The sequence below is a fragment of the Mus caroli genome, chromosome 5 (genome assembly GCF_900094665.2).
Source record: "Mus caroli chromosome 5, CAROLI_EIJ_v1.1, whole genome shotgun sequence".
In the NCBI taxonomy this organism is placed as follows: domain Eukaryota; kingdom Metazoa; phylum Chordata; class Mammalia; order Rodentia; family Muridae; genus Mus; species Mus caroli.
This window is the reverse complement of record NC_034574.1, coordinates 15618796-15634899: the sequence shown is the minus strand read 5'-3', so window position 1 is coordinate 15634899 and position 16104 is coordinate 15618796. Positions and strand designations below refer to the sequence as shown.

The following is a 16104-nucleotide window of genomic DNA, read 5'->3' as shown; positions in this document are numbered from 1 at the left end:
AAAAAAAAAAAAAAAAAAAAAAAATAAAATGTAGACTTGCAAACCGCTTAGAAGTGTAGTCAACATTTAGGATGCTGTGTTGCAGGGCTTGAGGGGGGGCTCAGTGGGTCAGAGCTTTTGTTGGGGAATCATGGGGATCTGAGCTCAGAGTTCTGGTCTCCCCAGCCCCTATGAAAAGCAGCTGCACCCCTAGCTGCATCCCCTGTACCCCAGCACTGGTGTGCAGAGGTGGGAGAGTAGCTGAGCTGCTGGCCAGCCAGCCTGGCTAAGACTACAGCATGTCCAGAACCAGTGAGACCCTTTGTCAAGGGGGTAAATCAGAGAGTGATAGAGGAGGTGCCCAGAGTCCTTCTCTGGCCGCTGCATGCATGAGCCGGCATCCACTTATGTGCACATCTCTCTCTCTCTCTCTTCCCCCCTGTGTATGTGTCACATACAAGTACTCTCTCTTCTCTTACTCTTTCTTTTTGAGAGAGAGAGAGAGAGAGAGAGAGAGAGAGAGAGAGAGAGATACTGTGTAAGGAAATTATTTCTTAAGCAATACTCAAAAAGGGTGACTATGGAAAAAAGAGTTATGGAGTTATTAAAATCAAGAATTTTCTTTATCAAAAACATATCAGATTAACAGAGAACTACAATGCACAAACTTGAATAAGAGATTTTTCACCACACTATGAGAGGGCAAATATTTAACAGTAAATGAAAAAGGAAGATATGTTTTTAAGAAGGGATGCCCAGGCTCAGTAACCATAAGAAAAGAGGATGAACCTCATGTGGAATCAAGGCGTCTGCCTCAACCAGGAGAGAGACCCTGTCTCAAAATAATGATATAATGATATAATAATAATAATAATAATAATAAATAATGTGGGGAGTGCCTGTTAGATATCTCAGAGGGCAAACATGATGGCCACCAAGCCTGAGGACTTGGGTTCAATCCTCATACAGTGAAAGGAAGGAAGAGACTCCCCCCCCCCCGCACCCCTCCCCAGCTGTCTTCTCAGCCCCATGTGCACGCTGTGGCACTCGTCTATTCACACACGAAAGGTGAAATGTAATGAAAAATTCAGAAATGAAAGGGAGACCAGATGGAGAGCAAGCAGCAAAAATAAACACTGTAGACCCCCCAGCCTCCACCTGCACACTCACAGCGGTGTTCACCCTCCTGTGCGTGCACACACAGACATGCAAACCTGTGTCATTTCTGTTTACTAGAGTGAGCATTTTGAAGGTGGGAACACATGTTCTGCAAATATGAAGACATGTCAACATTGGTTGTTGTATGTATAACTTGACATGGTCACCGGGATATTGTTGTGTGTGTGCGCGAGGGCTCTTAGCTAAGTACATATCTCTCCAGCAATTCTGTAGTCTGGAGAAAGTCTTACACATATGGAGTTGGAGGATGTCCAAGAGCTGTCTTAGTTATAACCAAGATCCACTGACAGAGGAAATTTCAAAAGCCCATAGGACAGGAAAACAGACAACGACAGAGACTGTAGGATATTGACTCAATGGCAAGTTCACAGCAGTAAAAATAAACCCACCAACTTGGATGAGTCCCATGAACATAGTGTATAAAAAAAGGAACCACAGGGAGGGACATGAGCACCATGAGTCACTTATATAAAGTTCACAAAGTGAGCACAATGAAATCTGCATACATGGAAACCCCAGATGGAATGTCAAGCACTTCTTTATTTAGGGTGGTGGCTCTTTCCATCTCTGTGGGAGGGTAGGAGGGGATGGAGCCATGAGGGGTTGGTGATGTTCTAGGTGTTCTTTTTTATAAAGCTGAGATGAAAGCTCATTAGTATTTATTTCTGCCACATATGTTAGAAATAGTCTCTCAAGTGGTTCTGTGTTTAATAGCAACAAAATATAAACTAGAAGATGCTGTGTTTAAATACATATTCTGTAACCTTAAGTTAGATGTGTCTGGACCAGGAAGAAAATCAACAAATTCAAAAGAAGTTTAAATCAGTGAATTATACTTTTGGTTAAGAAAACAAGAAACCTGGGTAAGATGGGCCGTTCTTGTACCCTGTGCAACCACCTGAGGTTTTGGGCCACTCTGAAGCCCACTCTAGGCAGACTTTAGTGTGAAATGTTAGTAGGCATATGCAAATGGGGCATGGCTTTCAGTGACGTTATAAAGGATGTTCTTTTTATCCCAGAAAATCCATCTTAGGGAGACATGGAATAATGCATTATACTCCTATGACAGCCGGAAGCATTTTGTCTTCTTCCCCGTGTTTGTGGACGCAAAGTCTGCTCGTTAGCACGTACCCACCGCCTATCCCTTTCCACCTTCCACAGAACCATCTTATTCTCCTTTCAGATTCTTTCTCAGTGTGCTCCCAGACCTTTATTAAGTGCTCATTCCCTCCCGCCAAATGTCTCACATTTATCTCGAAATTTTTTACACTCTCTGCTTCACCGAGCTTCACCAGAAAGCTATTTTGTGTGCTCGTTTTTCTTTGCCCGTGGTTTTCTACTTAGTTTCAATTTTTAATGAGGTTATATTTCTAAGAACTTTGTTCCAGAGACTTACTCATTAGTTATGAAGATTTTATCCTTCCCAACTATGTTAGAGCTAATTCCTCTAATAGTCTAATTTGCTAAAGCTGTCTGCCAAAACAACTCTCATGGCTGCAGGTCGCCAGGACGAGCAGGTGCTGCAGCAGACTGCCTTCCGACTCCATTCACCTGCCACTCTTCAACTGTTCCATGAAGATCATTATTTGTCTAGGTGACACTAGGGCGACTAGAAACAACCTAAAAATCAAAGATGGGTACCACAGTGTCCCAGGATCTTCAGTAGGTGATATCCTCACTTTGTGTTAGCATTTCTCCTGGGTTTCCCTGTGTCTCCACTCAAAAATGATCATGTGCCTATAAGCAGACCTACACAAATGACCAGGAATAGGAGTCTCAAAAGCAGACGTTCAAATCGGGTACAATAAACTAAGATTCATACCATCCACCACCCAAACCTAGGGCACAGCACCTCGTTCACGTTACAGAATCACCCAGCTCCTTGGTAGTAATGTGGATTTGAACAATTTTATTTTGTCAAGCTCAATCTTAGCTTCTATTAGACAATTAACAGGAGTTTTTCTTTTGGATGTTCTTGATAATAAAAATGGGAGACATGCATCGTATCTACCAAAATGAATTTGATTGTGTGTGCATGTGTGTGTAGAAATGTTAAACATTGAAATTGAGGTGACAAAATCATGTTAATATGGTAGCAATGTGTTATAGTAATTCAAAGGCTGGGGAGAACGTCATGACTAGCTTTTCTTTTTGAGCTATTTTTTGGTGGTAGTTCATGAATGTCTAGCCCACCTGGTTGTCTCAGGAGTCTTAGAAATTATAAACCAAGTCATAACTCATGGGAGGTTGACAAGGCCTTGTAAAGCCTTGTTGGCACAGATATTTAAGTTTCGTGTGCACCTGGACATCAATAATATCCAAGTGAAACCTTGTAATAAACCGAGAAAAGGGTCCCCAAGTAACTTTATTATTGATCTTCCTATCCAAAAACCTATATATTATCCAGTTAATGCATTAGTTTAAAATAATCTAACTGTAAGTCATGCAAGTATCGATCAAGCCTGGTCCCTGTTGAAGTAATTTAAATATATCTGTGAATTATGACATAGGTGCTGTGATTAAGCACAGCTGTGCCCTTAATGGTCAAATTCTGAGACTAGCTAACATAGCCTGTGCCGAGAACCACTGCTAGACACTGCTAGGGTTGAGGCTCTAAAGATGTTTGCTCTCTCTTTAGGTTTCTATGACTTGGGAGTACTGTATGTACACAGTGGTGATTCACTTAGACATGGTTAAAATGTGGCAATGGGCTGGTGAGATGGCTCAGTGGGTAAGAGCACCCAACTGCTCTTCTGAAGGTCCAGAGTTCAAATCCCAGCAACCACATGGTGGCTCACAACCATCCGTAACGAGATCTGACTCTCTCTTCTGGTGTGTCTGAAGACAGCTACAGTGTACTTATGTATAATAAATAAATTAATTAATTAAAAAATTATTAAAATGTGGCAACTGCTAAAATCATGGGGAGGAAGTAAGGATAGGGGCTGTGGGGGGGGGCGCTTCTCCTTATCTAGGAAGGCTCTGGTCATTTCACTCATGATTTCTGTACTATGCTGACTTCACTTGGCATTGCGAAAATGAATTTCATTTTATTTAATCACTCATGAGCTGAATGCAGTTCTGGCCTGGGCATGTGGCTCAGTGGGTAAAGGTACTTACCGACAAGCCTGCCCACCAACTTCAACCCTCGCGCCACGTATAGTGGAAGGAGAGCACCAACTCCCACAAACTGTCCTCTGACCTTCATATGCATTCTCTGGCATGCACATGTTTTCACCATAAATAAATAAAAACAATTCTTTAAAAAATAATTTACCTTTCAGGTTTGGAGGGAAAGTAGAGGGCAAGAAGCCATGTGGAGACCTCTCCCACTGATACCTCTGGCAGGGAACATAGGGTAGTATTGGATCATGTCAGGGGCTATCTTTATCTGGAACATGTCCTGTCTGGGGTAAAATTCCACCTCCACTATCTCGCCGTTATCAGAGGATTGAAGAGGAGGGAGGGAGACGTGACTTGTACTCTGCCTGCCTTTGCATTGGTCTTTGACACTGGAAAGAGAATGATAGAAGCTGGACTTGGTAGTAGGTTTAAGTAGCAGGTGCATTTCCCCAAGGCAATTGGTTGGCAAGGCTCAGTACAAGGACCCCGGATTTTAGAATCTCCATATCACAGAGTTTTTTATCTATATGAACTTAAAAAGCAAGGAAGGATGATAAGGATGAATTCTAGATGTACAACAAGAATTTTATTATGTGGTTGCTGGTGCCACTTGTGGTTGAGGCTATAAGCTATTGTTTTGTCTTGCACCTGTTGATGTAGAATGAATTACTCCATCAATCACTTACCGGAGAGTGACTGTTACATTAAACATCCCTCCTCAACTTGAGCCAAATTGAAAGTGTCTAATTGCTTCAATTTTTAAGGACAACTTAGGTGCTAGAAGCCAAATCCCCTTTCTCCTATTGTGTCCCGCTGTCCAATATCAAAGCCCAAAGGCCAGTCAATAAAAAGGAAACCTTTCTGAGAGACATAAGGCCATCTGATTAATGGATGTGGAAGGGAGGACATAAAAGGGAAAATAAATCTTGAAAAATTCAACCTCCACGGAAATGAAATCACTAAACCATAGGAGAGTAATAGAGCTTGTCTTCACTTCAAATTATTTCTTCTTCTGTGCTTTTCCTTTTATTTTCTCTTGAGAAAAATACCAGTATGTTGAGGTTTAACAATCGCTGGACATTTATAATCAGAGCCTTTTGTCTCTCTGGTGTTTTTGAGAGTATGAGTCATACTATATTGCCCAGGGTGCCCTCAAAGTTACTATGGCCTTGATTGCATTCAACATCCTCCTGCCTCAGCCTCCTCATGCTGGCACTACAGGCATGCACCACCACATCCAGCTGGCTACTGTAATATTCTTAATAAGTGTTTGACCAAATCTTTAAATATCAGCTTGTAGAAAAGACAGGTGCTTGTCTGAGAGCACACCTTAGCATCTTCCTAACACCACAATGGCGATCAAGGTGCTCTTGAGGCATCTCACATGAGGCATCTTACCCTCATCCTGCCGTTCCTTATGGCTGGCCCATCCTCTGCCAGTCTCAACACATACAGATCCATCTTGTATTCCCTTCCTCCACGAATGCTGAATCCAAATCCTTTGGCTCCTTTCTCCATGTCCACAGTGAAATAATCAAAATCCTTTGGGGATGGGGAGAAAATGGGACATGGAGTAGTTTAGCATTGGAGGGACCTTGATGGTCACATTTCCTGTCCCCTCCCCCCATAACTAAAGTGTTCAAATGACAAGGTGCTGAAATGCCTCCTGATTTTACAAGTACTGAATAAGCAAGGCATAGCTCCAAAGGCTCAAGTAGGTCAGAACACTTAACTCTGCTAAAACAAGCAGTACAGCCCACATCAGCTCTCTTGATCATCTTGCACTTACTGCAAATGGATCTGAATGACGTCATCTCTCCTGAATTTTCTTATTCATTACTGTTAGTACCACAAATAAGCCTGTCAGTCAGTGATGCATCTCTGGAAGTGTAAACTACAATTTTCTGAGCTACAGAGTGAACTTGAATGGGGTTCTGACTGTATCTTTCAGTTGTATAGGCTCTGACTCTATCTTTCATTGTACAGACTGCTGTACATCAAGTCAGGAGATGCAGAATCAGTTTTTCTTTCCCTGAGAAGGTAGTGTGTGCAAGACTTCCTCACTATCAATCTACTTAAACTCTCGGGGGATAAAGTTCTCCTTAATTTAATAATGGGACACAGTATAATCTGGTAGAAAGGAAATCGTCCTTAATTCCTATTCTTGTACTTATTATTTGGTCACCAAGTACTGACCGCTTTTAGACATTGAGCTCTGGCCCTGATACTGTTCATAGAGGTTGACCATTTACCTTGACCTGTAAGGGAGACCCAGTCTTGAGGAAATGGAATTCAGACAGGCTAAGGGAATCTCAGGAGGTATGTCCAACACAACCAATCATGAAAACAGCCGAGCCCTTCGTTGTGTGCACAGAGGCTTTTGGCGATTGCAGGGGCTGCTGGGCAGATTGTAAAGCCACCCTTGGCTTTGTCCTCTGCATAGAGGCATGACTTTATGTCACAGAGGTGGGGGGCAGGAGGCCTTAGAAACTATGGGTCTGAAAAAATCCCTATGGCTGGAAAATGTAAGATTTTCTGCATTAGCAGTATCACTGGGGGGGGGGGGGGGGGGGGGCGGGGGGCGTGGCGGCGGTCTAGCAGGAGCTTACAAATGACAGTTGACAAGGCTGTGTATGCTCTTGGAGTTAGCTGGTTAATTATCATCAAGGACTAGTTCATCGTGACTGCCCACTCACTCCTGATGGGTTCATGATGAATTGTTCTGCTTTATTCTGGAAAGGATTTATTCTTGCCTTGAAGTTTTGGAGGTACAGGCGTGACCCTGATATCAATACTAGTACCAGAGCCCTGGCTCTCTGCACCTGATATCAATACTAGTACCCGAGCTCTGGCTCTGCCCCAGCAGGATGCCAGTTCTGCCTCCCTTCTGTGATGTTCCTTGTATATCAGAAAGTCTTGGTGGTGACCCCACGATCTTCAGCAGAGGTACCTGTGGCTGCCTGTAGTCTGACAGAGGGTACTGCCTGGTGTCTGGGGAGTGCTGCCTGTAGTCCAAGGGTGGGGGCTGCGAGTAGTCTCCTCCGGGGGGCTGCCTGTAGTCCAGCGGGGGCTGCCTGTAGTCTGTGAAGGGAGGCTGCCGGATGTCTGGCTTCACATCTTGCCTCGCTTTAACTTCTGACCTGTAACTGGATGAAGGGAAAAGGGGTTGCTTTGGGATTTCGGTGCTCTGAGGAGATTAGAACAACTAAGCATAGTCTAGCCACCACAGCTGTGGGGACCCAAATCCTTGAGTGGTCTTGTTACATATTTAGGATTAAAGAAATGGCATTAAATATTGTTAACAAATGTGTTATATACTTTTATTTGGTCACGAAAGTGATGTTTTCACTGGAATCTTGTGGAAAAGGTCTCCTGGATATTATTATCCCACTTTGGTTATTTAAAATCTGCACACTCAGTGGGGTAGAGGGAGGGCTGCCTTAGTAGTTAACAGCATGCACTGCTCCTGTAGAGGGCTCGAGTTCAGTTCCCAGCACCCATGTCAGGTGGCTCACAAACACTCCAGGGAACTTGACATTCTTACACTCCACAGCTACTGTGCTCATGCGTACGTACCCACACAGAGGCATACTCATGTACCATAATTAAAACTCACAATCATTACAAATCTAAGGACTTAAAATATGTCTTATCTCTCCCCCTTTCTTCTGCTTTTTTCCTGCTATGCCTGCTGCTTCTCTCTCTGCCTCTCTCCCTCTCTGTCTCTCTCCTTTCCCCCCTCCTTTCTCTCTCTCTCTCTCTCTCTCTCTCTCTCTCTCTCTCTCTCTCTCTCACACACACACACACACACACACACACACACTTTTTGGAATTAGTGGACATTATGACATCATATAAGCATAACTGCAATGATCTTCAAATAGTTTATAAACATATTATTAATGGCTAGTTTTAAGAAAGGATTTTTTTGTTTTGNTTTGTTTTTGTTTTTCGAGACAGGGTTTCTCTCTGTAGCTCTGGCTGTCCTGGAACTCACTCTGTAGACCAGGCTGGCCTCGAACTCAGAAATCCTCCTGCCTCTGCCTCCCAAGTGCTGGGATTACAGGCATGCGCCACCAGTGCTCGGCAAGAAAGTTTATTTATTCTTATTTTATGTGTGTGTGTGTGTGTGTGTGTGTGAATATGTGTGTGTGTGAATATGTGTGTGCCCTTAGCAGCCAGAGGAAAACATCAGATCCCTGAACCTGGAGTTATGAAGAACCCTGAGGCACTATGTACACACTGGGAATTGAACCCCAGTCCTCTGCAAGAGCCAGTGCTCTGAGACACTGACATCTCTCCAGCCCCCATCCAGGGCTATTCAACTACTAAACTGTATCTTTTTGAGCACTTCAGATGTTAAAGGAATGGTAGTAAGGCATGATCATAGAATACAATGCAGGCCCAGCGTCACTGGCTTATTGGGAAAAAAAAAGAGGGGCGGGGGGAGCTATGTTCCAGAGGTTTAAACGTGAAAACACAGTTACCAGGATCAGCACTGGATTTTACTGTGGTCATGTGATGGGAAGAGAGGCAAAATAGCCCAGGGCAACATTCATTTCTGGCTTACTGTTAGCCCTTACATGCTGCTAAACACAGAGAGTACTAATATACACAGTAGTAGCTGAATGATCTTCAGGTTTTCCCACTGCTCTAAGCTATGGGTGCTCCCAGGCCACAAGGGGCATGACAGCCAACCCCAGGCATTCTGGGATCAGATGCATGTGGGTAAGATCAGCACCATGGGATAGAGAAAGACACTTAATGTAATATTTCATTGCCTGATGCTGCAGTACGGATGCCATTAGATTAAAGCAATATTCTGAAGAATGAGCAAAATCCTTTAAATTTATTTATTTATTTTAGACAATGCCTACTATACAGCCCAGGTTGGTCTTGAGTTTGTGATATGCCTCCATCAGCCTCCTGAGTGACCAGATTGCAGGTGTATACTACTAGGCCTTGTGGAATTAAGGAAAATACTCCGCACAGAGAAAAGGTTCGAAGATTGTAGAACTTCACAACCATTAGGAGATGCTTCATCACTGGTTTAAGCTCTCACTGGTGCTGATTACTAACAAACATTATTTTAAAATTCCACCAGAACAACTGCCACTACTATAACTCAATGTTTGCCAGGCACAGTGGGAGTTTAGGACAACAGACTTGATTACTGGGACTTCCAGGAATGGAGTTAGTAAGTAGTTTCAATTTTTACTTAACCCTGAAGAGGGGGAAGACACTCCTTCTAGGAGTTGTATAAATCAGGCTTTGTTTTATCCCTCAACCCCCCACCCCTTTCCCCTACCAAGGTGCAAGCTGTGAACAGAATCATTTAAAGTACCATTTGAATAAGATGCTCAGCTATGCAAAAGCGTGCACTGAACAAAAGGGGAGGAACTGGATGACACTTGCAGTGTGTGTTGGTTCCCCTCTAGAAATCGCTAGCTTGGTGGTTTGGGTGTCGCACTATTTTAAGTTGTAGCAGGGCCGCTTTATTTTTATGGTCTGTATGGTATTGGTATGAAATATCCATTATGCACTCTGTTTCCAACCAGCTGTGTCATGAGGTAGAGTTAAATACGATGAAATGTGAGAATCTCCCCAAAGATTAGACAGTGACTAGAAATAGAACCAGCGAAGCTTGTCGCAGCTGTCGTCCTGGCCACTGAGCATCAAACACCCCTCTCTTCCATTGTCATGTGTGAGGATGCGAAGAGTTCTTTAACAAGCAAAATGTACTTGATTTTTTATGACTGTTGCTAACTTTGAGTGATACACTGGCTAGAGCAAAAATTAGGTTGGGCTGAATATGTGAAACATTGCACTTTGTGGAAAATATAGGATTCATTATTAAAAATTAAGAGGAAAAGCCTTGCTCCGGGCGAGGAAGATGGGTAAGGTGGTAGAGTGCTTGCTGCATCAACTCAGGACCCATGTAAATCCAGGCACAGCAGCCTGGACCTGTGATCTCAGCACTAGTCAGGTAGAAATGGAAGGGTCCATGGGCCTGGCTGCCCCCAACAATCTAACCAACTGGTGAGTCTGGGGTCAGACATAGAACCTTTTACAAAACAGTAAGATGCAAACTCGGTTTAGAAACATACCCAATGAACCTCTGGCCTCTGCACACGCTTGGAGATTCATGCCCACATACAGATGAAGATGCACACACACACACACACACACACACACACACACACCATACTCGTGCACTCTTCTTAAAAGTTATTTTACATATAAAGGAAGGTCACCAACCTAGCACTTGTAGCTGTTAATTCTATCACTAAAGATACTTTAGAGATGATAAAGACAGATGGCAAACAGTAAATTCTAGTAAGCTTTTATGGTGTGCTCAAGTTCCAAGACTAAGAAATGCTGCCCAGGAGATCTTCCAGAGCATGTGAGCCTCTCCTGAACCACTTCCAGGGGTGGGAGATCGTGAGAGCTCAAGAGCTACAGGCAGTTAATGATGGCTGAGAGAAGGAGAGCTCTTCCCCAGCCATGAGTTTCCTGGCTGGTTATCCAGTACTGAGTGGTCAGCTCTAGAAGCCTTCACATTCAGGTTAACACTGAAGGGACCCAGCAGGCTGTATTTATGTGCTACTTGTTTATATGTATATATATATATATATATACATATATATATATACATATATATATATATATATATGTATATATATATGGATAAAGAGGAGGAGGCTGATAATTTGGGAGAGGAGCTGGAAATGGGAGTGGCAGGAAGGAGGAACGGAAGAAACAATGTATTTATATTTTAACTAAATTTAGAAAATAATAATTTCCAGCCTTGAGTATGTAGGGCTCAAGGTGGTTGAAGGAAGACATTTTCTAGAGCTTTTCCATAGGCCTTGTGGTTTTAAATGGCACAGATCAATTACCCTGTTGGAGAAGAGAACTCTGTTCTTCATACTTAGTTTTGGAATACATACTGTAATAGATCTTGTCCTTTTTTGTTTGTTTGTTTGGTTTTTTGTTGTTGTTGTTGTTGTTGTTTGAGACAGGGTTTCTCTGTGTAGCACTGGCTGTCCTGGAACTCACTCTGTAGACCAGGCTGGCCTCGAACTCAGAGATCCACCTGTCTCTGCCTCCCAAGTGCTGGGATTAAAGGCGTGCGCCACCACGCCTGGCTGTTCTTTTCCTTTTTATTTTCTCACTTTCATGTATAATCATCTTAGAACTATTCTGTGATTCCTGAGAACGTAGGGAAGTGTACGAAGTTGATGTGGGAGTAAATGAGACAGTACACAACAGCACTTATCTAGTTTGCAAAATGGGAATACTCAATGAGATTGCCCTTCTAGTTTACCCTGCTCTTGCGTGGGAAATGGCTCTCTCTGACATGTCAGTGGGCATGCCTTGCTTAGAAGAAGTTGGCATATGAACTGCGTTGGCAGCGTTTCCAGACTGATGTACAAATAGGCAGAGTTTTCCTTTGACACCATGGCGGTCTTTGGAGGAGACTATGAAAATGTTTCTGATATCTGTAAAATCATTGAATCTTTTTGCTCATACAGATGTGAGTCTCCAGATACAATAAAAATATAAGCCAAGGAACTTGGGCACAGGCCTATTAAAGGTTCTACATGTTACTGAAAGAAATATGTTGGTGATTCATAAAAATTTGAATCATGTAAATATGCTAATGCCAGATTTAGTAAAGGGAAAAACTGTTTAAAAAGATCATTGGTTCCATGAGGGCCACAGAGGAGGCCCCAGCTGTAAGCCAGGTCCTTCTCTCCAGGAACCTTTAATAGATTCTCACGCCTTGCTCAGCACGATGGGAGAACCTTCTCTGGAGAGATGATGGCCAGTGGACCAGAAGAGTTAACTAGCCAGTAGAGATGAGATTACCCATCCACCTCTAGAAGCAAGACCCAAGTGTAGGGCAGTTGCACTCTGAAAGAAGACGAGGGTTACAAAATTCATTTACAATGGCAAAGCTAAGAGCCAGTTTGAGACTGGCTGAGGGACTGCAGGTGTGCTCAGGCCCTCCCTCTGGACTCTCAGATGGATCCCGAGGAGAGCCAGTGCAATCTGTCCCCATAACACGTGGTGTTCTGGTGTTCACAAGCACAGCTGGAGCTCATTACCCAGGCAACCAGGACTTAACTCTGGGTTGTCAGGCTCTTACCTCTGCATCATTTGCTCAATCGGGCTTCTCTTTTCCCGAGCATACATTTAAAACATAAGCAGCCAAGGACAGCCAGGCACTCAGTTTTCCGTGAAAGCACATGGGGAAATCGTAGCAGAATGGGTTTTATGGAAATGTCACTCGTGGTACAGAGAAAACCACTGTTCGAAGTGGTATGAGAGCTCTGAATGTCAAAAATGTCTGACTCTGTCTTCACTGGGGGCGGGGAGGGCAAAGGGGAAGCAGCTGTCACCAAAATGCTGGGCCGGAAAGACTAAGGGGGCATTCACATGCAGATGTGTTCTACTTTTCTCCTGTTGGAAGGAAGAAAAACACATGGGACCACACCCTTACCTATTTCTTTAATGGCTCAACCCAAGGCAGATTTTCTGTTGCAATAAGTCACAATAAGACAATACCATTTTCAGATGTCACTTCTGTCTTCTAGAGCCTCAAAGAACCTTAATCATGTTACTAGTTCAGGAGGTCCCTATGCAGGGATGGATGACTGTCAGGAGGTTGGGGGAGGGCAATGTAAAGTTATGATTGTGGAGGAGTCCTTTCTCCTCTCCTGCCCTCCATGCTGTGTCATTGTGTTCCAAATGACCCTGTTTGTGGCTCAATGCTTTCCTGCAGCCCCAGATGGTATTTTGTCTGGACAGCCAGATATGCTCCTCCACACAGTTATCTGGCAACAGCCAGGTAGCCCAGCCCACTATAAAAGGGGTTGCTTGGCCCCTCCTCCCTCTCTTATTCTCTTACTCATACTCTAGCCTCTTGTCCCTTGCTCCCCCTCTCTCCCCACCCCCTTCCCCCTTCTCTCCAAGTAGTCACAGCGGGCCGGCCTGGCCTCTACTACTCTCTCCTCCTCTCTGCCTTTCTCTGCCTCTACTACCCTCTTAACTCCCCTCCCCATGCCCTGAATAAACTCTATTCTATACTATACCTCAGGGGGAAGGGATGCCTTGGCATGGGTCTGCAGAGGCACCCCCTCCCCCACACCCTGATAGAATATTTTCTTATATTTCTTTATCTTTTTATGATCACAACAGCCCCCACCCCCTTCTACTCTTTTCCCTGCCAGCCTCCCGCCTGCTTGCTCTCTAGGTACAAGTGTGAGTTTCAGAAAAGACAGCACAGTGATGGCATTTGCCAGCCTCTCCACTCTACTAGGACAAACATGAGGACTTTGAATATTCTTACCAGAGCCTTCAAGGGTGGCTTCCGTCACTCTCAATGGGCCATCTCTAGCTCTCCCCATACCTTATTCCACAGCAACCCTGGCCTTGGAGAACCATGGTTGGAGCTCTCTCCTGTGCTCTTACTCTAGAAGGTCCTAATGCTCTCAGGTAGCTAACCCAGCTCCTCTGCCATGGCTTAGCGGTCCTGCAAGAAGCTCCTACCTACTGCGCAGGGCAGATGCTGAGCTATAGTCACTAATGAAACAATGTACTCAGCACGATACACATTCTCTCTCTCTCTCTCTCTCTCTCTCTCTCTCTCTCTCTCTGTCTCCTTCCCTCCCTCCCTTCCTCCCTCTGAAACCATCTAACAGTCCACATAGTAATTTCAACTGCATATGAAAATCTCCCTCCCGTCTGTGTCCTAAACGGTTCTCAGGAATTCTTTCTTCTCAGGAATTCTTTCGTGTTCCCCCACCCGCTCCCCCTTCACCTCCCAGAGTCAGAAAAGTCAGAGGTGAAACCTTACCTATTTTCATGTCCTTGCAGCTGGAGAGGTTGGGGAGGAGCTGGCTGTGCGACCGGGCTGTTGGGGGTGGCTGGGCTTGGCTGGGCCAGAGGACTCTGCTGGGCCAGAGGGCTGTGCTGCTGGGCCATGGGGCTCTGTTTTTCTGAACTGGGTGCTGATGTTGGGCTGTTGAGCTCTGATGAACCAAGGCAACAGATGTGGTTAGGTTGGTATCTGATCAGAGGCAAGAAGTAAACAGAGGCTGAGACTTGGCGCCTCCTTGGTCATTTTAGTTTCTGTGGGGCTTTTCCCTAGCAGGTTAAACTTATTAAGGTCCACACCATTCCTGGAAGGAGTGTTCTTTCATTGATTATAACTGCTACTGGGTAAAGTTATGAGCGGTCTTGCCATTTTGTTGGAAGGAAAAGTCACAGAAGCAAGTCAACTAAGTAAAAATGTGTTAAAACCACAAGAAAACAATTCAAAGGTACAAGCATATTCTAATATGCTAAAAAATACAGGAGTTTCTTGCTGAGAGAAATGTTCTAGTTAACACCTTTTGATTTAGTTTCTCTTCCTTTCTTTCCTTTTCAATACAGCCTCATTCTGTAGCCCAGCTCATCCTGGATTGAGCAGCCTAACTCCACCTTAAGGAGCTGGGTTTATGGAGTGTGTTACCTCTCCCAGATCAAGAACTCTTACCAGGCTTCCCGAGCGCGAATAGGGAGATGGATGTCTGTATAAGCTAGTAAATGCTGTTACAACCTCTTCTCTGCTCTCTCACCAGTCTTACTGAGAGTCCTCTGTGCAGTTCTCCAGAAAGAATAAAGCACTCACTCTGCACACAGGGAGACTTGTAAAGCTATTCACAAACTGCTTCTTGATTTTTTTTCTCTCATAACAATACAAAATTTCAGTGCAAATGACCCTCACATGTCAGGGTAAAGCCAGAGCCAATACTCCAGACTGAGAGGGTGCAGAAGCTTGCCGGGGCAGTAGCAGATTCTTGCTCACAGTTCATTTTCTCTGACTTGTCTTTTACAGATTGGTGTCTTCAAATGACAGACAAAAACTATGGCCATTATCATCGGTCTGCCTGTCTGTCTCTCTATTTTTGTAGTTGGGAAACAAAGGGAGGTGACCTATTTGCATTCTGACATGAATCACTTCTCTGTCTTCTCCAAATGTTGGGTGGAGCATTGTCCTGAGCATCATAAGGATGTCGCAAAGCATCTCTGATGTCTACGCACTAGCTGACCGTCATATCCCACCCCAACCTCAACAGTCAAAATTGTCTCTAGACAGTACCAGATACCCCCTAATGATCTAAGTCAGGTTGCTGGGTACTGCTCAGGTTTGTATTGCTACCTGCTGGGTTAAGTTCCAGCTTAACATCTCCATAAAACAAGTATGCCTGAAACTCCAGGGTGGGCTCTGATAACCCTGAGCCTTGGGATTCATACCATGGGACCTGCAGTGCCACAGAGCTGACGTGCAGGCTCAGAATGCCAGGTGAGTGTGTCTATGGTCTGTCTCTCTGGAAGGCCACCTACGGCACTCACCCTCCTGAGGAATGATGCGAAGGGTGACACTGAGACCCGCGTCCTTGATGAGCTTCACAATGTCAGCGTGAGGCATGTTGATGATAGACTGGCCGTTGACTGCTAAGATCCGGTCGCCCACTTTGAGTTTGGCACAGCGATCTGCAGGGCTCCCATCAATGATTCGTCCAATTTTATGGGGCACAGCTAAAAACAAAACAAAACAAAAAAACCCAGAAATAGGTATCAGGGACATCACCAGCGCTTGTTCTACCTTTCAGTCCCACCTTTCAGTCCCAGCCTAAGACAAACAGTGCAACATCAGAAGTTTTTCCCTCGCCCGGCGTGGTGGCGCACGCCTTTAATCCCAGCACTTGGGAGGCAGAGGCAGGCGGATTTCTGAGTTCGAGGCCAGCCTGGTCTACAAAGTGAGTTCCAGGA

General features: G+C 44.5%; 1 protein-coding gene across 7 annotated transcripts in view; it reads right to left on the bottom strand.

The window, feature by feature from the left end:
• The window catches only part of Magi2 (membrane associated guanylate kinase, WW and PDZ domain containing 2), a 1402993-nt gene that overhangs the window by 93769 nt on the left and 1293120 nt on the right, over positions 1 to 16104 (bottom strand). For all 7 annotated transcript variants that reach the window (XM_021161942.2, XM_021161940.2, XM_021161941.2 and 4 more), the window contains 4 exons: positions 15685 to 15870; positions 14144 to 14318; positions 7232 to 7427; positions 5680 to 5823 (listed from right to left, as the gene is read on the bottom strand). In XM_021161942.2, coding sequence (XP_021017601.1) covers positions 5680 to 5823; positions 7232 to 7427; positions 14144 to 14318; positions 15685 to 15870 — 701 coding nt within the window. The remainder of the gene's footprint in view (positions 1 to 5679; positions 5824 to 7231; positions 7428 to 14143; positions 14319 to 15684; positions 15871 to 16104) is intronic.